The following is a 25,867-nucleotide window of genomic DNA, read 5'->3' as shown; positions in this document are numbered from 1 at the left end:
CAGATGCAGCTTTGGATCAATGCTGCATCCACCCAGGTAAGTATAAATGTATTTATTGTTTTAAACGTCCATACTTCTCTTATAAGGAATATATAACATAAAGCTTTAACATCTAATATAATAGGACATTTTGCAGCATCATGCCACTTTATAATCACAATAATTATTTATGTTTTTATCTTGGGGAAGGAGTGTAGCAGTCTACAATAATATTTAAAACAGGTATACATTTGGGTTTACAGACTTAAAAAACAAACTTTCTTTTCAGTTTGGTGACAGGGCGCAGGTTGCAGAAAAGAGAGACTTTTACAGATTTGCCTTATTATTTGGTGGAAAAAATTTGCATTGTGGGATGTAATACCATTCTGTCAGCAGGTTATATCCCGATTCATGTAAAGTAGGGAAAAAAAGTGAGCCTGAACTAATATTTTCTTCACGAAAAATGAACCAAAATTTACCAAAATGTGATAAAGAAAAAAGATAAAAAAATTGTGCCTAGTGCACACTATCATTTATTTTTTTCGTTCTGTCCTCTGGACGAAAACTGAGGAGCTCGGGAAGAGATTATGTACTAACAATCTGATGTTAGTATAGCGGTCAACCCTCTGAGTTATTGTGTTCTGACAGGGGATGGCCCCCCGCCAGAAAATTTTTGGGTGAAGTTCTGCATTAAGCTTTATGAAAACAATGTTTTCTGAAAGTGTATAAGAACACTGTAGAAACTATAACACCAAACATCAACACTGAGGGTTTACAAGATTTCCGTGAGACCATCTAAATGGATCCACACTGATAACAGAATTCAGAAACCTCTAGAACCCTATACCTCCACAGTTTCAAAGGCTTTTATGATGCAGTTTGTAAGAGTAAATAGATTTTCTAAGAGGGTTAAAGGAGGAAGTGGTCAGTGTTATTCTGTATTTAGATGGTTAGCACTATGAGCAGATGGTGTAAAATCTCTGTTTTTGGGGGCAATAGCAGACAGTGCTAGAACCAGGGGGGGGGGGGCAAAGGGGCAATTGCTCCTCCCGAGAAAGCATTAAAGACTCCGAGGCGGAGCGCGCCCAGGTAACCAGAGCTGCGGTCGGGACAACTCGTAGCCATTCTAAGCATGAATGACTGCTCAGAAACCTCGGGACTGCACTCTCCTTCTGAACTTCACTCTGAATTTTAGATTTAAAGTGGTTTTAAACCCTCACATATACCCAGTGAAGTGACGGCCTCAGGTGTAACAAAACTTCCTAGAAAAAAATTATCTACAGCTATCTCTCCTATGCAGCTGTTCAAAGTGCAGAGTTTTTACAGCTTGTCTGAGCTTTCAGAAAGCAGGGGGTGGGGGGCTGAAATTACATTCTGCAGAACTTAGAGAGAGATGATTGGAGGGAAAGGACACACCCCATTCATGCAATACACAGGGACAGAGCTGAGGCTGTCAGTTACAGGCTAAGTGCTGCCCTGTCACCTTTTTACCTCTTGGTGTCAGGGAAGACTTGTCCAAAAGAGACTCGTGTAGCTAGCAGAAGAACTAGGCAGCAGACAGTAATGACACTAATATCCTGGGTTTAGCTGATATAGCTAATATCTCCTGTGGATGTTTTACTTCAAAGTCGTGTCTTTAATCAGAAAGGCAGAGAGAAGTTCAGGAGTGTAGTTTACCTTATGGAGTGGGTTATTTTGAAGTTGTATCCAATATTATGTCTTTTGGTCATGGGGAGCTTGTTTTTTTTTGGGGGGGGGGGGGGGATTCACGTTCTCTCATATCTGTCATCTTCTCTTTTATGAATGAATGATTTTCCTAATTCTATTCTTCATTGAAACTCACTAGTAGATAATAACCAAATTACACAAAGTTATAATTTCCATTAATTTTTTATTATGTTTTATAACTTAAGAAAGAAAATTACAAATTCATTTTGTTGGCTTTAACTGATGTTACTATTTTTTTTTTCAAATTGCAGTTCTGACGGCGTTATGAAAGACCTGCAAATTATGTCCTGCTTCTATCTGTCCTTATTCTTCCTAATATTAGTGTTATTGGCAAATCAGGTAAGCAATAGAATATTATGTGAAAACCTAAGGTATATTCATCAAGTCTAATTGTAGTCATGGTTAGGGTTGCACCGATACTAGTATCAGTGCCGATACCGAGTATTTGCACAAGTATCGGCACTCATGCAAATGCACCAATACCTGAAACCGATACTTTCAGGCTTGGTTCTTTGAGCTGTCAGTGGGTCTCCCCTGTTGACAGCTGAAGTGTTAAAGAAGTCCAGTAATTGGAGCTGTCAAAAAAAAAGCAACTGGCAATGTTTATTAACAACATTGCTTAGCTGCTGAAACACTAAAATAAAAAGAAACATTGTTTATTTTTCTATCTTTCTGTTTCCTCATCTGCAGATCAAAGGGATGAACACATGTTACTCTGTTTAACCCCTTATTAACCCTTAAGGTACTCTAATCAGCCTTAATTAACTCCCTATTCTCTTCAATTTAAATATTATTTTCCTGTTTTTTTTGTTCATGTCTATTTTATAAATGATAAAAAAAATAAATTCTTTTGTTTTACTTTGTTAGGTAATTATTTTTACACATATATTTTAACATATATTTACACATTTCACATTGAAAAAGCACAAAATAAAAAAAATATATATATATTTTGTTTTATTTGTAAATAACTTTTCAATGCTTTGTACCATTGCTGACAGCTGAAATGAAAACAAAACAGTTGTGATAGGTATCGGTAATTGGTATTAGTGAGTACTAAAAAAAAAGTATCGGTGCTTGTACTCGTAAAAAAAATGGTATCGATGCATCCCTAGTCATGGTATTTAATGTAGTAACCTAAGGGATGCCCATCGACTTTAATTACTGTACTGATGGGCTATACAATGCCTGTGGTAGCACTGGGAATGGTAAGATTTCTCTAGAATATCTTGCATAGTCCCTGATGCTGTGAATTTTGAAACATTCAATATGATAAATGGAAATACAATGGGCTATCCTCTCAATACCCATAAAGGCATGAAGACTGTAAGTAGTATGACAAGGAGATAAGAGAAACTTCACTGTCCTGCAGCTAAACAGCAGGGACTGTAAAGACAAATATAAGTACTCCATCACTTTTTTTCCAGTGGACAGTTTTGGATAAAGGTCCTTACTGGTGGGTGATCATAAATGAAAATGTGAGTAGTTTTGAGTTAGGATAAATTCCTGTAGCTGTAGATCAAAACTACAGTAAAACCTATAATAGCAATGTGATAGGTTGTGTAACTATAAAATGTTCATCCACAAATGGAAGCCTCCAAAAGGGGATTAGAAGCAAAATCCATCAGGAGCTACAGAGTATAAAAGAGAAGAGAGACACCTCTAAGTGTAGCAATATGGTTACATTTAATGAAGGTACAACATTTACCAACTCCCATGGTTGATGATTAACCACTTAAGACCCGGACCATTATGCAGGTAAAGGACCTGGCCCCTTTTTGCGATTCGGCACTGCGTCGCTTTAACTGACAATTGTGCGGTCGTGCGACGTGACTCCCAAACAAAATTAGCGTCCTTTTTTTCCCACAAATAGAGCTTTCTTTTGGTGGTATTTGATCACCTCTGTGGTTTTTATTTTTTGCGCTATAAAAGAAAATAGAGCGACAATTTAAAAATTCTATATTTTTTACTTTTTGCTATAATAAGTATCCCCAAAAAATATATAAAATTTTTTTTTTTCCCCCTCAATTTAGGCCAATACGTATTCTTCTACATGTTTTTGGTAAAAAAAAAAAACACAATAAGCGTTTATTGATTGGTTTGCGCAAAAGTTATAGCATTTACAAAATAGGAGATAGTTTTATGGCATTTTTATTAATATTTTTTTTTACTAGTAATGGTGGCGATCAGCGATTTTTTTCGTGACTGTGACATTATGGCGGACACTTTTGACACATTTTTGGGACCATCGTAATTTTTACAGCGAAAAGTGCTATAAAAATGCACTGATTATTGTGAAAATGACAATGGCTGTGAAGGGGTTAGCCCCTAGGGGGCGCTAAGGGGTTAAGTGTGTCCTGTTGTGTTTTTTTTTACTGTAGGGGGCGTGGCTGGACGTGTGACGGGGAACAGACGATCAGTGACAAGCCACGTAGAAGAACGGGGAAGGTTTGTTTACACTCACCTCTCCCCGTTCTTCAGCTCCTGTGACCCGATTGCAGGACACCGGCGGCGATCGGGTCTGTGGCCCCGCGGCGCGGTCACGGAGCTCAGGACTAGGTCCCCACTCAGGACTAGGACCCCACGGCTAGGTTCTGAAAGGCAACGTGCCTGTGCCCAGCCGTGCCCTTCTGCCGACGTATATCGGCGTAAAGGGGTCCACAAGTGGTTAAAAGAGGTTAAGTATGCAGGCATTCGGGGTAAAGCTGTCCACATTGAGTGGAAGGGATGACGTCAATGGCAGTGTGGAGGACGGTCTATGTGGACAGCTTTACCCCGGATGCCTGCATACTTAGATGTGCCTCTTTTAATCATCAACCATGTGAGTTGCTAAATGTTGTACCTTTGTTAAATGTAACCATATTGCTACACTTAGAGGCGCCTCTCTTCTCTTTTATACTCAGTTGTGACATGACGCTACTTGTATATCAAGACATCACTTGTATATCAAGTCAAAATGTATTTAACAACTTGCCGCCCGCCAATGACAGATTGATGTCGGCAAAGTGGTTGTAGAATCCTGACTGGACGTCATATGACGTCCTCAGGATTCTGAGCCGCTGCGCGTCACCCGGGCATTGCGGCGATCTTTGTTGCAGGGTGTCAGTCTGACACCCCGCAACACTGATCAAGGTAAAGAGTCTCTCATGGAGACTCTTTACCACGTGATCAGCCGTGTCCAATCACGGCTGATCACGATGTAAACAGGAAAAGCCGGTAATCGGCTTTTCCTCACACGTGTCTGTCGGCTGCTCCTGTGACAGGGGGGGGGGGGGTTTGTGCTGATCGATTATCAGCACAGCCCCCCCGAGGATGCCCACTGGACCACCAGGGATGCCCACTGGACCACCAGGGATTAAAAAAAAAGAAAAAGGTATGCCACCCTAGACCACCAGGGATGAGAAGGACACAAAATATGGATGCCAATCAGTGCTGCAATGGATGCCAATCAGTGCCCACAATGGGCATCACTGATTGGCAGGCATTGTTTGGCACTGATTGGCATCCATTAGTACAACACATACGATAGTGCCCATCTATGCCCATCCGTGCCACCTATCAGTGCCCATCCATGCTGCCTATCAGTGCCCATCCGTGCCGCTTATCCGTGCCCATCCGTGCCGCCTATCCGTACCCATCCGTGCCCAGCCGTGCCGCCTATCTGTGCCCATCTGTGCCACCTATCCGTGCCGCCTATCCAAGCCCATCCATGCCGCCTATCAGTGCCCATCCGTGCCACCCATCAGTGCCGCATATTAGTGCCCATCAATGCCACCACATCAGTGCCACCTCATCGGTGCCCATCAGTGCCGCCTTTTCAGTGCCCGTCAGTGCAGTACCATCAGTGCCCATCAGTGAAGGAGAAAATTTACTTATTTACAATGTTTTATAACAGAATCAAAACAAAACTATTTTTTTCTAAATTTTTGGTCATTTTTTAATTTTATTTGCAGAAAATAAATATCCCAGAGGTGATCTAATACCACCAAAAGAAAGCTCTATTTGTGGGTACAAAATGCTAAAAATTTCATTTGGGTACAGTGTAGCATGACCGCGCAATTGTCATTCAAAGTGCAACAGCGCTGAAAGCTAAAAATTGGTCTGGGCGGGAAGGTGTATAAGTGCCCTGTATGGAAGTGGTTAAACATTTTGCTTGTCTTGCAAACCACTCTCAAACCAAGGTTTTACTGTATTAATATTAATATACAGGGTGGGCCATTTATATGGATACACCAAAAACAAAAGTTGGATTCAAAATGGCCGACTTCAAAATGGCCGCCATGGTCACCACCCATCTTGAAAAGTTTCCCCCCTTACATATACTAATGTGCCACAAACAGGAAGTTAATATCACCAACCATTCCCATTTTATTAAGATTTATCCATATAAATGGCCCACCCGGGTGGATCCATATAAATGGCCCACCCTGTATATGGATACAAATGTGTATATTTATGTTTGTGTTTGTATTATACGTATTCCTGTATGTATCTTGTGTTATGTATTTTTTTGTTGTGATATGCAAATACAGTGATATTCCTTTTACTGTGTTAAGGTGAACTATTACTCCAGATTAGACTGCTTATGGAAAAAGAAGTTCAGGAAAGAAGATGAAGAAATTGAAACCATGGAAAATCTGAATCGAATTCTCTTAGAAAATGTACTTCCTGCCCATGTAGCCGCCTATTTTATTGTTGACAACAAAATAAATGAGGTAGGGACTGTGTAAAGCGTACATTCTCTTTACAAAAGAGGCCTTGTTGGGAAAACCCAGTAAAATAAAGAAGATGTGCATGGCTAATTTCCTTTATGCTACAGGCGATGCATCTATTGGGAGGAAACAGCCAGCATCTATGATGATTTGTAGGAAGACAATCACTCTGAAGTTTCTCAGGACACCTGCTGATGTTCTACAGATATAGCTTTTTAGACTGACCAAAGCAAAAAGCTATAAGTGTAGGGAGAAGCACAAATATGATGGGGTGGGTTGGGTAGGATAGTTTTAAATTAACATGACTGCCATGAGGTACACAGATCTTCAACAGAAAGTACTTATAGGAAATTATAGCAACCAAATAGAGCTTGAATTTAAAAATGTGACCCAACCTGACTTCATAGCTTCTATACAAAAAATGGTGCTTCAAAACTCCTTCCCTCACAGCTAAGGTTAAAATGGTTCTCTAAAGCCTTAAAGTGGATGTAAACCCGAAAAATAAAATAAAAAAATCTTTGCTCCCAATGTACAATATAAGATTTTCTATCATCTGTGCCCAGTCTTGCCACACATAGTTAATCCAGCTCTGAGCAATCCTCTTTTATTGTTCAGTGAAATAAAACGGACTTAGGCCCCTTTCACATGTTTGCGGATGAAAACGGGACATACATTGCGGGATGAACATCCGCTGACACCCATAATCGCCCGCCTCCGCAAAGCTCTGAATTTGAAAGGGCCCTTACAGAGAAAAACCTTAGTCCGTTCTGCCCCCCTTGCTGTGAGTGACAGGTTATTTACATATCTCATGCACTAGCCTGGAGATTTTTTAATTCCCACCCCCACTCCTTTTCTGAAGTCATGTGGTTACTTTTCTGGATTTTGACTGGATGTTAGTGATCATAGCAGAATTCAGTGTGAGGGGAGTGTAGAGGTGGGGAGTCTACTGACATCACAACTCCACCCACAGAGCTCCAGACAACAGATCCACCCACAGAATCTGCAGTTTTTCAGTTCTTATAACAGACAGAGGGGAGACATTTGACAGGTAAGGATACATGCAGGAGGCATGTATATCATTATAGATCAGCACTATGGCTGTAGTTTAGAAAGGATGAGAGTGGGTTTACATCCACTTTAAGGTGAAAAACTTTCTATGCTGCAGAATCCTCCCCAGCCCCCCTGTTATACTTACCTGAGCTTGATCTGATCCAGCGATGTGCACAATCCCTGACATCAATCAAATGCTGTGCCGAGCGAGCAGGGGGCTCGCAGATAGGGAGGCAAGCACGGGTGCCCACATGGAAAGCCGCTTTGGCACTTTCCAAAGAGGAGGAGCCTGGAGCACTGACGGGGGACCCCAGAAGAAGAAGCTTGGGGCTGTTCTGTACAAAACCATTGCACAGAGCAGGTAAGTATACAATGTTTGTTATTTTAATAAAAAAAAAAAAATATGAAGGTTTAATGTTGCTTTAAATGGCAGGTGCAATATGAGTATGCTTGTTGCTCTTCTATCAGATAGGCTTTTCAGATGCCAGTCTGCCTTGTGATACAGCAGTAGTAGTAGTAGAAAGAGGGCTCTATGTTACTTATAATGGGGGGCGGGGGTTCTTTTAAAGGTAGAACATTTCTCTGTACTGTAGCATGAGTGCATTTTGAATGTTATTCCATCTTTAGCCACTTTGGCACTAGAACATATTTAATTTTTTCCCTTCATTTAGAAATCTGCATTTTTGGCTATACAATTATTTAAAACCCACATAACATTTTATATTTTCTGAAAGCAAAGGCCTTGTAGAGAAAAAAAAGATAGTAGTTTAATGTTTTTATGTTGTACAACTGTTTATCAAATACATATTTTCAGGAAAAAAAAATATACAATTATTTTTAGGGAAAACACACATGATATACCTATTTTTTTGGCAAAATGTGGAGTTGTGTTACCAAATATGAATTGTGTGTGCCGTGATATTGCAAAAAATAATGGTACCCAAAAAATCTCCACAGTTGTACTATAGTGTTTTGTGATATGATTGGCTTCTACAGATCAGGTTAGATTGCACGGCCTTATTAAATACACCTCTTTTTGTTTTCATTATTATTTACAGTAAGTTGTAAATCTTGTTAACGGTGATCTTTTTTTGGCAGGATTTGTATCATCAGTCATATGACTGTGTCTGTGTAATGTTTGCATCAGTGCCAGAGTTTAAGGTCTTCTACACAGAGTGTGATGTCAACAAAGAGGGCCTGGAATGTCTGCGGCTTTTGAATGAGATCATCGCTGATTTTGATGAGGTATGCCTTGTGTTATGTTGTTGTTATTTAGAATCCGTAAATTAAGGTTTACTAACACAATATATTTTAATAGCTTTTAATGAAACCAAAATTCAGCGCAGTGGAGAAAATCAAGACCATTGGAAGTACCTACATGGCAGCAACTGGACTCATTGTAACTCCTGGCCAAGAAAGTAACCAGGTAATACTGCTCTGGATATTTAAAGCTGAACTCTGGGATAGTTTTAAAATGTGCACCCTAATGTCAGGTACACACAGGGAATTTTTTTTATTCGACCCAATAGATATTTAATCACCACTGTTTTATGGCATTTTTATTAATATTTTTTTACTAGTTATGGCGGCGATCAGCGATTTTTATCATGACTGCGACATTATGGCGGACACTTTTGACACCATTTTGGGACCATTGTAATTTTTACAGCGATCAGTGCTATAAATATGCACTGATTACTGTAAAGGGGTTAACCACTAGGTGGTCCTGCAGGGGTTAAGTGTTCCCTAGGAAGTGATTCTTACTGTTAGGGGGTGTGGCTTCATGTGACAAATCACTGATGACCGTTCCCGATCACGGGGAACGGTCATCGGTGAAAGTGTCACTAGGCAGAATAGGGGAATATAATAAATAATAAAGCTGCGCTGCATGATTTTCAGATATTCAAGCAGAATAGATGAAGCCTCCACCTCTAATATCGCATCTGCTTACCAGCTAAAATAGATCTCAGTGAGTGAGATCAAATGCGCGTGTGGCTAACAGCCCTGTGTACGGTTTCCTGGAGCCTCCTGTATGCTGTCCCTCTGTACGTTCCTCCTTGGTTTGCTCAGTCAAAAGTTCTCATTGAATGTGACCATGACTGCGGGCGGAGAGAACACCGAGCGGTTTACAAAGGCATTCCCCTGTTCTGCTCTTGCCGACCACAATCTCGGGACTCCCGGGAACATCGAGTTCCCGGGACCCACGGCCGCACTCACGAGGAACGTGCGCACGAGCGCCCGCTGGGCGGCAGATTTAAATGGACAATTCTGTACGCCAATCTGCTTGCCTGTGCCATTCTGACGACGTAAATAGGCGGCAAGCAAGTGGTTATATAAATAAAAAATTGTCACCAGTGCAGTACAATATCGCCATAAGGTGTGTGGTGATCAGAGATACTGATTGGTAACAGTATGTAAAAGAAAAAAAAAATTGAATTTGTAATCCAATTTTATTTTTATTTTTATATATCTTGAACCCCTGAGTCAGATCCAGAACTCTCCAATCAGCAGGGAGCATGAGCTTTAGGCTGCTTTCACATTGGGCAGCGGAGGTGCGGTGACAGTATAGCCGCGCTATTTTTAGCGCCGCTATATCGTCGTATTTACCGCGATATTCGGGCGCTAGCGGTGAGGTTTTAACCCCCGCTAGCGGCCGAAAAGGGGTTAATACCGCCCACATTGCGAAAGCCTTTGGGCTTTCACATTGAAGCCTGCAGGGCATGATTTTTTCATGCGGTATAGCAGCGCTATTTTTAGCGCTGTACCGCATGAAAAACGCCTCAATGTGAAAGGGGCCTTACTGATTGCAGAACTACAAGCTCTGACTCATCAGCATGTCAGATGTCTCCACTGCTTCCCCACAGAGAGCAAGAGTCCCACTTTTGTGCTAGAAGGGGGCAGGTTTTTCTAGCTAGCAGTTTTAGTTGTCAGTGAAGTTTTTTTTTCCTTTTGTAGACATGCTCACAATTTGGTCCTTAGGTGGCTGGTTCCTAGTTTATTTTTCCACTTTCCACTGTCTCAATAAAACACATAGAAGTCTAGTTATAAAACTTTTTTTTTTGGAGAAATGTCACAATTAGTCATCTAGTCTGCATGGATTTCCACCTATTTTCTTTATATTCTATTTCCTATGATCACCAGCACATCCATCTACTGGCCAAAATAGGGTATATTTTCTGATTGTGGTATATATTTCAGATATAAACCGAAAGCAATATATTTCATGGTCCTTCAGAATTAGGATAGTTTCCCTGATTTTCTACATCCTATGATATTCCTATAACCTATCTTCTGTTAAAAATTAATAAAAATGACATGAAACTGCTATTAATATATACAAATCCGACGTAAAGTATGACATTCCTGCTAAATTGAAACAATGTAACTACATATGACAACAAGTGTATAATCCTGCATTTATGATCACTTTTATGTTACTTTAAATATTTATTTTAAACAGGGCTTTTTTTTCTCAGAGAAGAGGTTTAGGAACTCCTCCCTTCTGAGTCACCCCTTGACTCCGCCCCTTACCCACCTCTGAGCACCGTTCCTTGGTTTCACCCCTTACCTACCTCCCAGTACCACCCCTTTTAGAGAATACAGACCCAAGTATCATTTTGTGGTGGAATTTGATAATTATAACAAGAAAGGTAAAATAGATCTAGCAACAATGGACACCCCAGTGACGATGGACTCCCAACAGCCAGCATTAATAAACCCTCTAGCAGTCAGCATCATTAGAACCCTCCCTCAACAGTAGATCCCTTCCAGCAATGATTGACCCCCTGCAACATAAGACCCAAGCCCAGCAACAATAGACTTCCCCTTGCAAAAATAGATTCCCCAATAGACCCTTCAGCAACCAGCAACAAAGACTTCCTCCTTTAACAGTACATCCCTCCCAAGAACAACTGACTTCCAGCAACGTGAGACCCATACCAGCAACAGAAGAACTCCCCAGCAACAATAGACCCCCTTCCTTCGCAAAAATAGATTCCCTCCAGCAACAATAGATTCTCCAGCAGCCAGCATTAATAGACTTTCCAGCACACCCCAGCACCTCCTGCCATTACATACATTCAGTTCTGGAGGTGCCAGAACTACGTTCCCGCTGAAAAAAGTCCTGGTTTTAAAGTAAACCTGTAATGAGAAAGTTAGGTAGGCTGCCATTGCTGACATAGCCTTCTGAAAGTGCTAGTTGAGTGGCTGCCTTTGGGTCAGGAAGTCATAGAAAAGACGGAATGTCTTATTAGCATGCTTGTTTTGGATCTTGGATTGTGTTAAAGTTTGAACATTATAACCGGGGTACTAGAAGACAGAGGGTTAAGCAACTACAACCTCCATGTTTTTTTTTCAGTGGAAATGTTTTTTTATTTTAATTGAGGCAAATCTCACTAATGAAACATGTAGCTGTGGCCATCTTTTTTAAAAGTTTTGTGAATGGACAATCTGTGATGTAACCAGGCTTGCTGAAGCAACAATCATTTGAAATGTGAAAAACTAGCTTCTTTTTAAATTAACTGAATTGGCATGTTCAGCTAGTTACAGAGGTGGGAGGCAAAGGGTTAATTTACCTATGATCAGGGTCAACCACTCTTTCTGGTGTCTTCTTTGGTTACCCAGGCTTGAAGGGTTTTACAGTGCAAGTTTGAATACATAACTTTATTATGTCTACCTACTGTAGCACTCACCTCCAAAGGGGCTGATGGCAACAGACAGCAGCCCCTTTAAGGGTTAATTGAGGCATGGATCTCACTAATGAAACATGTAGCTGTGGCCATCTTTTTTAAAAAGCTTTGTGGATGGACACGCTGTGATGAAACCGGGTTTGCTGAAGCATGAAGTTCTGATACCTAACTTTATTATGTCTTTCTACTGTAGCACTCACCCCCAAAGGGGCTGCTAGCAACAGACGGGTTCTTCCTAAGCAGTACAGCGGGCACCAGTCACCCAAGCACACTGCCAATCGCAGCCCTATCAATGGAGTGTATTTTTAGGCTTTATTTCTCAACAAGTTTTCAACAAGAGATTGATTTAGGGTCATGGGATACTCCAAAACGATGAGCAGTACAACAGAATAACTAGCTTACTTTTAGTCTCCCAGTATCAGTTTCTCTGGAGGAAGCTGGGGATGTCAGTATATCTAAGGCCTCACAGCTGTGGACCACAGGGCAGTCATTAGTAACTGGTTTTCTTCTGCCTTTACGCAACTGCCAGTCCCCCCAGTAAGATCCTCACTCACAGCATCCTAGTAGCTGTCTGCAACCCCGTCTCTTCAGGTAGATCCTCAACAAGAAGTTGACAAAGTCCTCCTCCAGACCTGGACTCTGAAACAATGTTCCTCGGCAGGCATTCCTTTCTAGTTGCCCTACTTGACTCCCTAGCACAGCAAAAGCTGGGGCTCAAACAGTGGTTTCTTTATTCCAAATCAAACAGTGGTTTCTTGTCTTAGTGATTCGTCTCCTGGGGGAAGCAGCCGCAGGAGTACTGGAATCCTCCCTGATGAGAGAACGGTCTGCCCAGGGCTCCTGCTCATTTATTACCTTCCCGGCCACCTTCTGGATGATCTCTTTCAGGGATTCCCCACGGCATGGTAAATATTCAGCTGACCGTTTGAATCTCCATTCATATGCTCTGAAAACTTCTTCCAGAGACAGGTGGGAAGAAATCAAACTCTCAGACTAGAAGTCCTGAGCAGACCAAACAATCAGCAACCACTCCACTCACTTCAGTGGGGCCAAAAACTACATTTCCTAAACTAAACACCCTAACTGGAAACAACCACTTCACTTGCTATGGTGGAGCCAATGATTAGATTTACCTAACAGCCTAGCTGGGAGGGCGCTACACCACTGCGATAATCTGTCCATAAGCGAGATCTGTTTGGGTTTTATTTACATACATAACGGCAATCTAATTGCAACACTCACCACTTAAAGTTCTAAAACCTTTTCAAAGCAAATTTAAAAAAAGGGAAAACATTCCTGACATTATTTTTTTTTTTGCTATTTCTGCTTCTCCTTTATCTTCATACTTAGATACACAATACCTAACCATGAATATATGAATCACCCACATAGTATAGTACTCTATAGTACTATTTTTGTTTTGGGTATTTTTCAGGGACCTACCAGATTCCAAGCTAAAGCAAGTCTCTACTCAATCCCAACATAGGCCAAAACGCCTCAATAGCTAGGAACCTATACAAACCTGAATCACCAAATTAAAAACAATCAGTAACTACCAGCATTTTTTGAGTTTTGTTGACTACATTACTTAACCATCTACCTGAATTAGAAAAAATGCTTCTTAAGCCTCGTACACACGCACAGTTTTCTCGGCAAAAAAGCTGGTGGGAGATCTTTTTTCCGAGAAAACGGTGCGTGTGTATGGTTTCTCGTCGAATCTGGAATCTCAATGAAAAAAATAGAGAACCTGCTCTCTATTTTCTGTTTGTGATTCTCGGCAGTGTTTTCCTGCCGAGAAAACCTGAGCGTCTGTATACTTGCCTGCCTCCATGGAAACCCGTGCATGCTCGATGAGACTTCAGCGCATGCGCGGTAGCTTCCAAGGCATAGTGTAGGGTGTAGCAAAATGGCGGCGACAGCATCGAATGTGACGAGTGCATGCTTGTTGTAGTCGATGACGTCACTGTGTTTTTGCCATTCAAAAGAACGGCGGTTCTTTTGAATGGCCCGTGTGTACGCTCGGCAAGCAAGAATGCTTGCCAGGAATCTCGTCAAGAAAAACGTTTTTTTTCCTGACGAGATTCCCGGCCGTGTGTACAGGGCTTTACTTAATTTCATCATCTTGTATTTATTTTCTACACTCCACCTAGATTACAGCACTATCCATCTCTCTATTTGTAGCATAAATGTGTGAAATGTCACCTGCCATTTCTACTCCTTGTTTTAATGGGAAAGTTCGTATTTTTTTTGTTATTTTGAATATATCATATAAAAATACATTTACCTTTCTATTAGGAAAAAGATTACCTGAGGCACTGGTAGTTGGACATCAATTTCATAATAGTGAAAGTTATTACTCTTTCTTCTAGGACCAAGAAAAACAGAATGCTCAAATAGCAATCACTGTTGAATTTGCAATGGCTTTAATGCAGAAGCTAGATGGGATCAACAGACACTCCTTCAATAATTTCCGCCTTCGCGTTGGTACGTTGCTGACTGTAAATTGCTAACAAGGATATGATAGCTGCTAGAATTTCTCTATAGGTTGTTGCACATTTAGTGGAGATGATAATGTATGAATTTTACCATGTGGTGTTCCAGTTGAGTATGGCTGTTGTGCTTTCTGTCACTGTAACCTCATGGATCCACTGGTGCTCACGCTGACAACAGTGGAGTCATGAAAAAGGTATTAATCCATCATCCAACTGTATCACCGTTGTGTCATATAGTAGTAGTAGTGCAGTGGCTTATGTCACACATTGATCTTTTCTGTAAAGGCACTAGGGTAAGTGTTTACTTGAACTAGATAAGTTAAGAGATCCTTCTTCGTCACTCCTTTTTATGGCACAATCAGAGGTAGGGCTTATTCTTCATCATATGTTATGAACATGAATAAGCCACAAAAGAGGGAACGTTTTAGCTATTTATTTTAATATATTATTTTAGCCATTTATATACATGCTATCTATAAAACAGATTAGGAATTTCTGGACTGCTGAATATAACTGTTTAATGGTAGCAGGTATTTCTTGCTGAAAATATATTTATACAATGATTCACTGTAGGATTGGTAACTGTAGAGTACACAGGCAGGTAATATACAACTACTGAATAGCCAGGCTCAGCCTGAAGCAAAAATGTTGGAGCTGTGGGGAAAAAAATCCATAGACAGCTGTAAGAGCCCAGTTAGTCGATCAAATTATGATCATTTACTGCTTTCCTAACTGGGGTACACATTTAAATGAATGGAGAACAGTGTACTGAGCCGATCCGAGGGGCTGGGTACCATGTGATCGCTATGATTTTTCATCAGCTGACATTGTTTTTTATTGGGCTTCTGGAGCTGTAAAGGAGGAATGATTGCCTTCAGCATACCTGCCCTTAAAGAGAAACTGCAGTCTACTCACATAATCTGCAATAAAAAACACTTTGCCAGTCTGAAGCTTTCCTCCAACCACTTTGTATATTATTTTATATATACTGGGATGCTGCAGAAATCTCCCTCCACTGAGTCTGGCTGCATCGATTTTAACTTTGGGCAACTGAAGTTGCTGCCTGTTCACTTCCTGGATTTACACAGATATAGAGGCACACCTCCAGCGATGCAGCTCTCATTGGCCCTCTTATGACTCATTCCCCCTCCCTTCCTGGCAAACTCTCACAAGAGTGAGGGAGCAAGAGCAGTGCATGATGTCATAAGCCTAGGCTTTTTACCAGAAAAGAAACAGGAAGGTGGGCTGTATAAGGTATTTACTGGCAGAAAAAAAATGTTTTACTATCCAAAGTTAAAAAAAAGACAGAAGTTCTGCTTTAAATTATCCATTGCTATATATGCTTCAATATGGAGACTCTCATAGACTAGTTAGGACTGAACTTTACAGAGGACAGTGAAGCATCTACATATATTCGCAAATGTGCCACTTAAACCTCTGTTTTTAACGTAAAGTGTTAGATGTGTATTTTTTTTTTATTATTGTTTTTTTTTTTTTTTGCAAACTAGCTGGTAAGTATGCTAGGAAAAATCTTGTTTTGTTTGTGATATGCCAAACCTTTCCATGTTCATCTTGGTTTAAAGGCTAGTAATAAATTGGGTTGGTTACCATTTTTGTGTATAACAAATTTGTTATTATTAAGAGTACGAGTGTGGGTTAACCCAACGTTTGAATTCAGAAGAGTTTGGAGCAACAATGGTAAAGGGTGTACCCTTAATACATCAATTAGAAGACATTGAATGTACTATTGTATAGTAGGGAAGGTTTTGTAAGCTCACCTCCAATCAGTGGTGATTCCCACTCACAGAAGGGCTTATCACTCAGGATGTTAAAGAAATATGACATTTGTTGTGTTTTGCCTTTTGCATCAAAGATAAAGTTACAAATACAATTTTCCTATTTCTGTATTCTGTAGACTTTGTAGATCTCTTTGATTTTCCTGAATATGTCAAGTTAGATGGGCATGTCTGTAGATAAATCACATAGGTATATTGAAAAAAATATATTTGAATCCTATTTAGATAATTTAAATCTTCCAAAATCACTTATGTCTGCCCAACACCTTTTTACCATACAACAGGCAGAAGCCCTCTTTTCCATTATTATCCTTCCGTTTCTACAGACAGCTTCCACTTGATATGAAAATGACATTGCCAGAAGTACAGGCCACCATTAATGCTCCTAAAAGTTAAACAACCAGACCCTAAAGGCTATACTGCCTTATACTATAACTTAGTCTCCGTGTTATTGTCCTTACATATTAGAAAATCATTTTATGTCTTTTATGTGATTACTTAAAGAGGAGGTCCAGCCTCCTTCAGAAAAAAATGAAAGTCAGCAGCTACAAATACAGTAGCTGCTGACTTTTAATATTAGGCACTTACCTGTCCAAGGATCCTGCGGTGTCTTCACCCCAGCCGATATTTTTACGATATATTTACGAAAAGTGCTGCGCTTTGTGAATGGCCCCGCAGTGGGGAAAGTTGGAGGGCCGAACTTCCAGGTGATCTCCCCGCAGGAAAAACAGGTGCCCGCTTTCCCCTCCCCCTGAAAGGTGCCAAATGTTGCATCAGAGGGGGGAGGAGGCAGATAAGCAGAGCTTTCCCTTCTATTAATTTGTATGCTAGCAAGATGGGGATTCCAAAGCAGTATTCACACCTGGATTCACACCCTTTAAGAACTCTCTTGTCTATATTAAATACTTGGGCTTCAGGTCAGAAAACTTCCCAATATTTAGTGGAACCATTAGACTCCCAACAACATTATAAAATACCAATGTAATGGTATTTGTTCCATCTAGACTCTCATGTGTTATCCCCCCCGGTTATGACTTATTGGCATCCATGTACTGTTGCAGGGTTTTTCTAGTAAGTTGTGGTCACCTGAGAGTTTATAGTTAAAGTGGTTGTAAAGACTTAGGGTTTTTTACCTTAAAAAGCCTTCTGTGCTGCATGTGCCCCCCTTATACTTACCTAAAACCCATCCAGCGATGTGCATGAGAGCAGTGACTCTCCCAGCCATGTCTCTGCTTACTGCACAGATTAATAGCAGTGGGAGCCAATGGCTGCTATCAAAGTCTGTGACGAGTAAGCGGGGGGCAGGGCCAAGCCACCCTGTCAGTTTAAATGGACTGAGGCTATATGCAACTTATAAAATGCACACAGCAGGCATATTTAGTAGTGAAGGTGGTATTTTCTTTGGACCAGCTTGGTAAACTTAATTAAAACCTGCAGATCAGCTGTAAAGCAGAACTATACTCGCCTTCTCTCCAGATTTGCGGTGTTCCAGAGCTCTCCCCGCCAGCCACTGTCATCTTCAGATTTCGGTACCAATCTTTGGCTATTTCCATTGGCCTGGTCGGGATGACGTCACTCCTGTGCATGCACGGTAGTTCATGTATCTCAGTATTGCTGAAATTTGTACGCTGAGGTATGCAGCTCCATATGCAGGGTGTACAGGCAGGTAATATAACTTTAATGTAGGAGAAACATAGGGGTTTATTTACTAAATCTGGAGAGTGCAAAATTAGGCTCACTTCAGCTTCCAGATTATATTGCCAAAGCTTCATTGAACAAACTGAGGTTAGAAGCTGATTGGCTACCATGCACAGCTGCACCAGCTTGTGAGTGTTCCAGTTTTAGTAAATCTCCCCCATAGTATGCCTCTTCTGCATAAAAAATCCCGCCTGTTTACCAAATGTTTGTTTTTTGCTTTATGGTTCAAATCATTTTAACAAACATTTGTTTCAGTCAAAAATGTTAGTTTTGCTGGTACAGTATTTATTCTTACATTTTTGAATATTCCTTGCCACTGTAGATTTTGATACAGTATTAAAGAATTTTTAATGAAAGTAAATCTAAACTGTAACAATCTTCTATTATTTGGCAACTTGTTTTGTTATAATTGGTCAATGAGAACATAAAAATACCTACATTGATGATCATTGGTTCCAAGCCATTGACTCTGCCATATGACATTTGTATATTGGTACAATTCAGGCACCATCAAGCATAACAATCCACCAAATCTCAAAGATCACATAGCAAGCAAAAGAGGATACTTTGTTGAGAAAGTCTGCTCTAGGCTATAACAATATGACTTCTTGCATCTTCTAGGTATAAACCATGGACCGGTTATTGCTGGAGTCATTGGAGCTAGGAAACCTCAATATGACATTTGGGGAAATACTGTGAATGTTGCAAGTAGGATGGAGAGTACAGGAGAACTTGGGAAAATTCAGGTAATTATTTAACCAAGTATACAATGCATTGTAATCTGTGTGGATAAAAGAGTACATGAATAAAAAATAAGATTTTTAGAAATTTCCATGAAAAATTGGAAACTACTTTGATGGATCTTCATTTTGGATTGGGTCAATTTTTTGGTGATTGTGAACCAGTCCAGGGTCATTAAAATAGGGGTCTTCAAACTGTGGCCCTCCAGTTGTTCGGGAACTACAATTCCCATCATGCCTAGTCATGTCTGTGAATGTCAGCGTTTTACAATGCCTCATGGGACATGTAGTTCCGCAACAGCTGGAGGGCCGTAGTTTGAAGATCCCTGCATTAGAGCATATTCCCTGTGCCCCTTGCCATTATGTTCTCTTGCAAAGGTGCTGAGATTAAATCCTCTGTACACTTTGGCCCGGATTCACGTAGCACTTACGCCGACGTATCTCGAGATACGCCACGTAAGTGCACATATGCGCCGTCGTATCTATGTGCCTGACTCTGAAAGCAAGATACGCCTGAAAATAGGCTTCATCCAACCGACGTAAGTTTCCTACGCCGTCGTATCGTGGGCGTATATTTACGCTGGCCGCAAGGGGCGCTCCCATTGATTTACGATTCGAATATGCAAATGAGTGAAATACGCCGATTCACGAACGTACCTGCGCCCGGCGCATTAATATACGCGTTTTACGTAAGTCCTACATCCGGCGTAAAGTTAAGCCTCATAAAGCAGGTGTAAGTCAGCAGCATCAATGCAAATGGCTGCACCAGGGAACACAGCCGTCGGTTTTTACGTTGTTTACGTAGTACGTGAATAGGGCTAGTCGTAGGTTACGTTCAAGTCGTAGGCAGTGATTCGACGTAACTTAGGCAGTTGTTTCGACATGATTCTGAGCATGCGCACTGGGAAGCGTCCATGGGACGGCGCATGCGCTGTTCGTTATTCGTATCTTGATGGCGCTCGACCCATCATTTACATGGGGTCACGCCTCATTAGAATGACTCATGCCCACTTCCACTTACGACGAGTTACGCCGAGGGAACCCAGCGTAGATTAGGGAGCAAGTGCTTTGTGAATACTGTGCTCGCCGCTCTGCGCTACGTCGGCGTAGCGTATATTCGATACCCTACGCCCGCATAACTATGCGCCAAGGTATGTGAATCTGGGCCTACATGTCTGTCTGTGTCTGAGCCTATACTGGGAGCAGAGGATGAAGGTCACATATTTCCCCCATAACATGAAATGCTGGATATTTCGCTCACAGATGAATGGAGTGGTGGGGGAGGTGCAGTGAAGGGTTCAGTGGGTGGAGGGTGGTCTAACAAGAGAATCTGTCACTTTTCCCTAAATGGACAAAATAATTATATAGGGGCAAATCCACAGAAGAGATACTCCGGCGTAAGCAGTCGTATCTCTGGTTCTAACTTTGGAACTGATCCTCAGAAGCAGTTTTCCTAAGTTAGGCAGAAGATCCGACATCTGTAAGGGACTTACACTGCCGGATCTTAGGATGCAGTACCGCATCCGCCACTGGGGGCATTTCGAGTCGAAATGCCTCTGTTAGTATGCAAATTAGCACTTAGGGCGATCCTCAAAGCTTTTGTGCCTAGTTTTTTCGCCGTAAGTGTTAGTTTGCCTGGTGTAAAACTAGGGCTGCTTTTACAAAGTGTAAAGTTAGTCACACCTTGTAAAGGCCCATTCAAGCGACGGCATTTGGTATGCATTCCCGAGGGAGAACTCCACGGCAATTTGTAAATTCCAAACCGGCATGGGTTCCCCCCCAGGAGCATACCAAGCCCTTAGGTCTGTTATGGGTTGTAAGGAGACCCCCCTCCGCCGAAAAATTGACGTAGGGGGTCCCCCTACAATCCATACCAGACCCGTATCCAAAGCACGCTACCCGGCCAGCCAGGAAGGGAGTGGGGACGAGCGAGCGCCCCCCCCCTCCTGAGCCGTGCCAGGCCGCATGCCCTCAACATGGGGGGGTTGGGTGCTCTGGGGCAGGGGGGCGCACTGCGGGCCCCCCCACCCCAGAGCACCCTGTCCCCATGTTGATGAGGACAGGACCTCTTCCCGACAACCCTTGCCATTGGTTGTCGGGGTCTGCGGGCGGAGGCTTATCGGAATCTGGGAGTCCCCTTTAATAAGGGGGCCCCCAGATACCGGCCCCCCACCCTAAGTGAATGGATATGGGGTACATCGTACCCCTATCCATTCACCTGTAGGCAAAAAGTAAAAGTTAATAAACACACAACACAAGGCTTTTTAAAATATTTTATTATTCTGCTCCGGACGCCCCCCCTGTCTTCGTTATTAGCTCTTTTACCAGGGGGGGCTTCTTCTTCCACTCTCCGGGGGTCTTCTCCGCTCTCCGGGGGGGTTTCTGCTTCCGCTCTCCGGGGGGGGGCTTCTCCGGACTCCGGGGGGCTTCTTCCATCTTCTCCCCTCTTCCGCTCTTGACTCGGCGAACCCCGGTTCTTCTGCAGCTCTCCGGTGCCTTCTTCTTCAGCGCTGGCTGCCTGCTATGTTTGTGTGTTAGCTCGATTTCTAACAGGCAGCCGGCGCGGTCTTCTGTGGCGTCAGGGTCTTCTGGTCTTCTCCCCTCTTCCGATGTTGCCTCGTCGCCTGTTGTCGCTGCAATGATGGAAGCGCGCCTTGCATCCCATTTATATAGGCATCACCGTCCCATCATGCTCCGGTTGGTACCCACGTGGTGGGTGCACGTGGGTAGGCACCCACCACGTGGGTACCAACCGGAGCATGATGGGACGGTGATGCCTATATAAATGGGATGCAAGGCGCGCTTCCATCATTACAGCGACAACAGGCGACGAGGCAACATCGGAAGAGGGGAGAAGACCAGAAGACCCTGACGCCACAGAAGACCGCGCCGGCTGCCTGTTAGAAATCGAGCTAACACACAAACATAGCAGGCAGCCAGCGCTGAAGAAGAAGGCACCGGAGAGCTGCAGAAGAACCGGGGTTCGCCGAGTCAAGAGCGGAAGAGGGGAGAAGATGGAAGAAGCCCCCCGGAGTCCGGAGAAGCCCCCCCCCGGAGAGCGGAAGCAGAAACCCCCCCCCGGAGAGCGGAGAAGACCCCCGGAGAGTGGAAGAAGAAGCCCCCCCTGGTAAAAGAGCTAATAACGAAGACAGGGGGGGCGTCCGGAGCAGAATAATAAAATATTTTAAAAAGCCTTGTGTTGTGTGTTTATTAACTTTTACTTTTTGCCTACAGGTGAATGGATAGGGGTACGATGTACCCCATATCCATTCACTTAGGGTGGGGGGCCGGTATCTGGGGGCCCCCTTATTAAAGGGGACTCCCAGATTCCGATAAGCCTCCGCCCGCAGACCCCGACAACCAATGGCAAGGGTTGTCGGGAAGAGGTCCTGTCCTCATCAACATGGGGACAGGGTGCTCTGGGGTGGGGGGGCCCGCAGTGCGCCCCCCTGCCCCAGAGCACCCAACCCCCCCATGTTGAGGGCATGCGGCCTGGCACGGCTCAGGAGGGGGGGGCGCTCGCTCGTCCCCACTCCCTTCCTGGCTGGCCGGGTAGCGTGCTTTGGATACGGGTCTGGTATGGATTGTAGGGGGACCCCCTACGTCAATTTTTCGGCGGAGGGGGGGTCTCCTTACAACCCATAACAGACCTAAGGGCCTGGTATGCTCCTGGGGGGGGAACCCATGACGTTTTTTTCATTGAAAATTGGCATGGAGTTCTCCCTCAGGAATGCATGCCGAGCGACGCTGTCATTTTTTTTAATAATTATTTGTTTTCCCGGCGCGTCTTTTTTTCACCCGTCGCAACTTTAGTGTCCCGTCGCAATCCACAAAGCCGCCCGGCGTCAATTACGTTCGCGCGATGCACGTCGGGAAAATGACGTCACACGCATGCGCAGTACGGCCGGCGCGGGAGCGCGCCTCATTTAAATTGTAAACGCCCCCCGGAGAGGAGGAACGCCTTACGACGGCGGCACTTAACTTACACGGCTTGAAATTTTTACGTAAGTGCTTTGAGGATCAGGCACTTAGGTAAAAACTTTAAGTCAGTGTAACTTAACTGCTGAAAGTTAAGTTACGCCGCCTGGCTGAGGATTTGGCCCATAGTTCCATAGTTAGTCTGGTTGGAAAAAGACACAAGTCCACCCAGTTCAACCAATGAAAGGAAAGAAAAAAGTTATTTAAGGCCTTAAATCTGTTCCGTTTCTTTCAGTTTTCTTGACCTGTACTCTCTTTTCAGGTAACGGAAGAGACGTGTCGTATTTTAGAAGGGCTGGGATATTCATGTGAATGCAGAGGACTAATCAATGTTAAAGGAAAGGGTGAATTGAGGACTTACTTTGTTTGTACAGACACAGCCAAATGCCAGAGCATTGGAATGAACTAAATCTGCTTCGAACTTGTAAAAAGATACCTGCTGCCTAATTTTATATGAAGATATTGACAAGTATGTTGATGAAGCTCCCATTCCAATAGTATATATTGGAGGATGTTTTACATAGACTGCCTGTGCTCCGCTTGTCAGTATGGAGACGATGTATTGACTATTGTCAGAACTATAGTGTTTACACAGTGAAGGCCTAAAGTGGCAGATGTTATTATGGCCCAACCATGCCAACCATGGGTTCATTTGGAAGGACATAGAACTCCTTTACTGCAGCTATATTTGTCTATGATACATAAAAATGCACCTTATGTTCCAAAACGGAGCCTTATGTAGTAAGATAGACTACGATTAAGGCAAATTGGAAAACAAAATGTGGCTGATACTGATAGCAGTGTCATATACAGTAGACACTTGGAAGTCTGAAAAGCGTGAAGACGCTAACTGATCTGCATCTCCAACCAATTAAAGGCAACAATAATAAGCAGCCAGTAAGCAGAATTTATGTTCACAGTTACTGCAGATCTTACAGATTTCTCAAGAGATTGTACAAGAAAAACAAAAACACTGTAGTCACATAGCGTAAATGTTGTAGGAAGAACTGTGTGTTGCTCTCCATACTGTACACCAGTTATATAGCCTATCTTACTTTCTGCCATGTGCGTAATATCTGAATCTCTTGGAAATGGTACATTGTAATCCTGGAAAAAGAAAGAGTCTGCAGAGGATATAGCTGCAGATTATTACAGACAAGTGTATGAGGAGGAGAGATAATCCAATGCAGTCATTAGGTCTGGTGTTGGTAACTCTCTGGCCTGAAGAGTTCATATATGGTCTGTGCTTTAACCTGACATTTTCCTTACAGCCCAGCTAGGGGCAGAACAAAAATACCTTTGCAATGGGGCCCCCTGCAAAGATTGTAGTATTAAACCCAAAGGCAAACATTCATTAGCTTGCAGCTTACCATTTCTTGGTATGGTTGCATTCATTTTTCTTTTTTAAGCTTTCTTTAATTTATTTTCATCTGGTGATCTGGCCAGTAAGTTTGTTCTCCTGCAGAATGCATCAGTTACAGAGATGAGACAAACAATTTAATGATGACAGAGGTGCTTACAATCAGCTTTTATTTATGTAAAACCTCTATCCCAAAAGGAAAAAAATAAAAAAGTGTCAGTTTGTTAGTGTATTTAAATCTGATAGTACATCTAACACTCCCCTCCCCCCAGACTGACAATGCTGCTGTCCAAAGGTGCCCCCCGTGCTCCTTCATCCAGAGTAGGGGCACTCTAATACAGGAGGTTTATTACTGGCCAGATCACCAAGTGAGAACTGGGAAAAAGCCTAAAAAAGAAAACAGATGCAGCCATCACATCTTATGATTGGTAAGCTGTAATATATTACATTTTTGATTTTGGTTTTAATATCGCTTTAAATGCTTGTTATATGTAGGAGTGACAGAATAGGGAGAAATACCTTATTTTGCACTCCAGCAGGATCCCTTCAGTGGAGTGACCAGTCACCTGCAAGCTCTACTCTAAGCTGCTCAGGGCCATTGTAGCACACTCGTCCTGCGTTTGTACAATGCAGGGTTACCAGCTTCCCTATTGTACGGGATGATGCAGAGGAGACCACCTACAGACCAGAGCTTCGGGGAGAGGAGGGGCTGGCTGGAGTAAGGGTATAGGGTATATCAATATTTCTGTACCCCCTGGACAAGGATTGGAAGAGTAGATTCTTTCTAATTCCTGCAGTTGTGATTTAATGTAACTTTAGCAGAGGAAATACTGAGTAAATGCATGGTCTGTGCATAAAAACTAAGTGGTATTCAAAAGAATTAACTCGAGGACTGAAATGTGAGGCATCTTGATAAACCTAAACAAAGGCAGTCCTTTAAAACCATTTATAGACCTTGGCAGTACCAGGCTGCTTAAAGCGTAATTCTACCCAAAAGTGGAACTTCCCGCTTAATCCACTCCTCGCCCCCTTAGATGCCACATTTGGCATGTCATTTTTTTGGGGGGGGGGGAGTGGGGGCTTCAGGAGGAGTGGGACATCCTGTCCCACTTCCTCCTTTCGTCGAGGGGCCACTAAGGCGATACGTCATATCGCCTCTTGGTGGCCCCTCCCTGTAGGCGATCACCTGGGACACGTGACAGGTCCCAGGCGATCGCCTGTCCAATTGAATAGCGCAGCGCTGCTCCCGCATGCGCAGTGAGTGCCTGGCCGTGAAGCCGAAAGCTGTCACGGCCGGGTGCCCACAGTAACAATGAGGACGCCGGCCGGAGAGGGGGGGGAGAGGAGCGGAAGCACTGGCCGGCGCGTTGCTGGAACGTGGAGAAGGTGAGTGCATGTTTATTAAAAGCCAGCAGCTACACTTTTTGAAGATGCTGACTTTTAATAAACATGAAAAATGCCTGGAACTCCCCTTTAACTTATAACAGAGCTATAGTTGTTGCTGGAATCTCAAAGCCTTGTACGCACGTACTGCCTGATTTTCAGCCCATGTGTACAGCTGTCTGTTCTACAGAAGCCAGTCTTACGACCAGCTTCTGTCAGACGGGCATGCTGGAAAGTAAATATCTGATCGGCATACGATCAGC

At 42.8% G+C, this 25,867-nt stretch overlaps 1 protein-coding gene across 2 annotated transcripts in view; it reads left to right on the top strand.

Moving 5' to 3' along the window:
- ADCY7 (adenylate cyclase 7) overlaps positions 1 to 23,588 on the top strand; it is a 336,616-nt gene extending 313,028 nt beyond the window's left edge. For both annotated transcript variants that reach the window (XM_040328713.1, XM_040328712.1), the window contains 7 exons: positions 1,959 to 2,046; positions 6,264 to 6,422; positions 8,568 to 8,714; positions 8,788 to 8,895; positions 14,527 to 14,641; positions 18,765 to 18,889; positions 23,124 to 23,588. In XM_040328713.1, the coding sequence (XP_040184647.1) occupies positions 1,959 to 2,046; positions 6,264 to 6,422; positions 8,568 to 8,714; positions 8,788 to 8,895; positions 14,527 to 14,641; positions 18,765 to 18,889; positions 23,124 to 23,270 (889 nt within the window). In that variant the 3' untranslated portion in view covers positions 23,271 to 23,588. The remainder of the gene's footprint in view (positions 1 to 1,958; positions 2,047 to 6,263; positions 6,423 to 8,567; positions 8,715 to 8,787; positions 8,896 to 14,526; positions 14,642 to 18,764; positions 18,890 to 23,123) is intronic.
- Positions 23,589 to 25,867: the final 2,279 nt, after the last annotated feature.

Source organism: Rana temporaria, chromosome 11, assembly GCF_905171775.1.
Source record: "Rana temporaria chromosome 11, aRanTem1.1, whole genome shotgun sequence".
NCBI classification, from domain to species: domain Eukaryota; kingdom Metazoa; phylum Chordata; class Amphibia; order Anura; family Ranidae; genus Rana; species Rana temporaria.
Note: the sequence above shows the minus strand (reverse complement) of the source record. Positions and strands in the feature narration are given on the sequence as shown.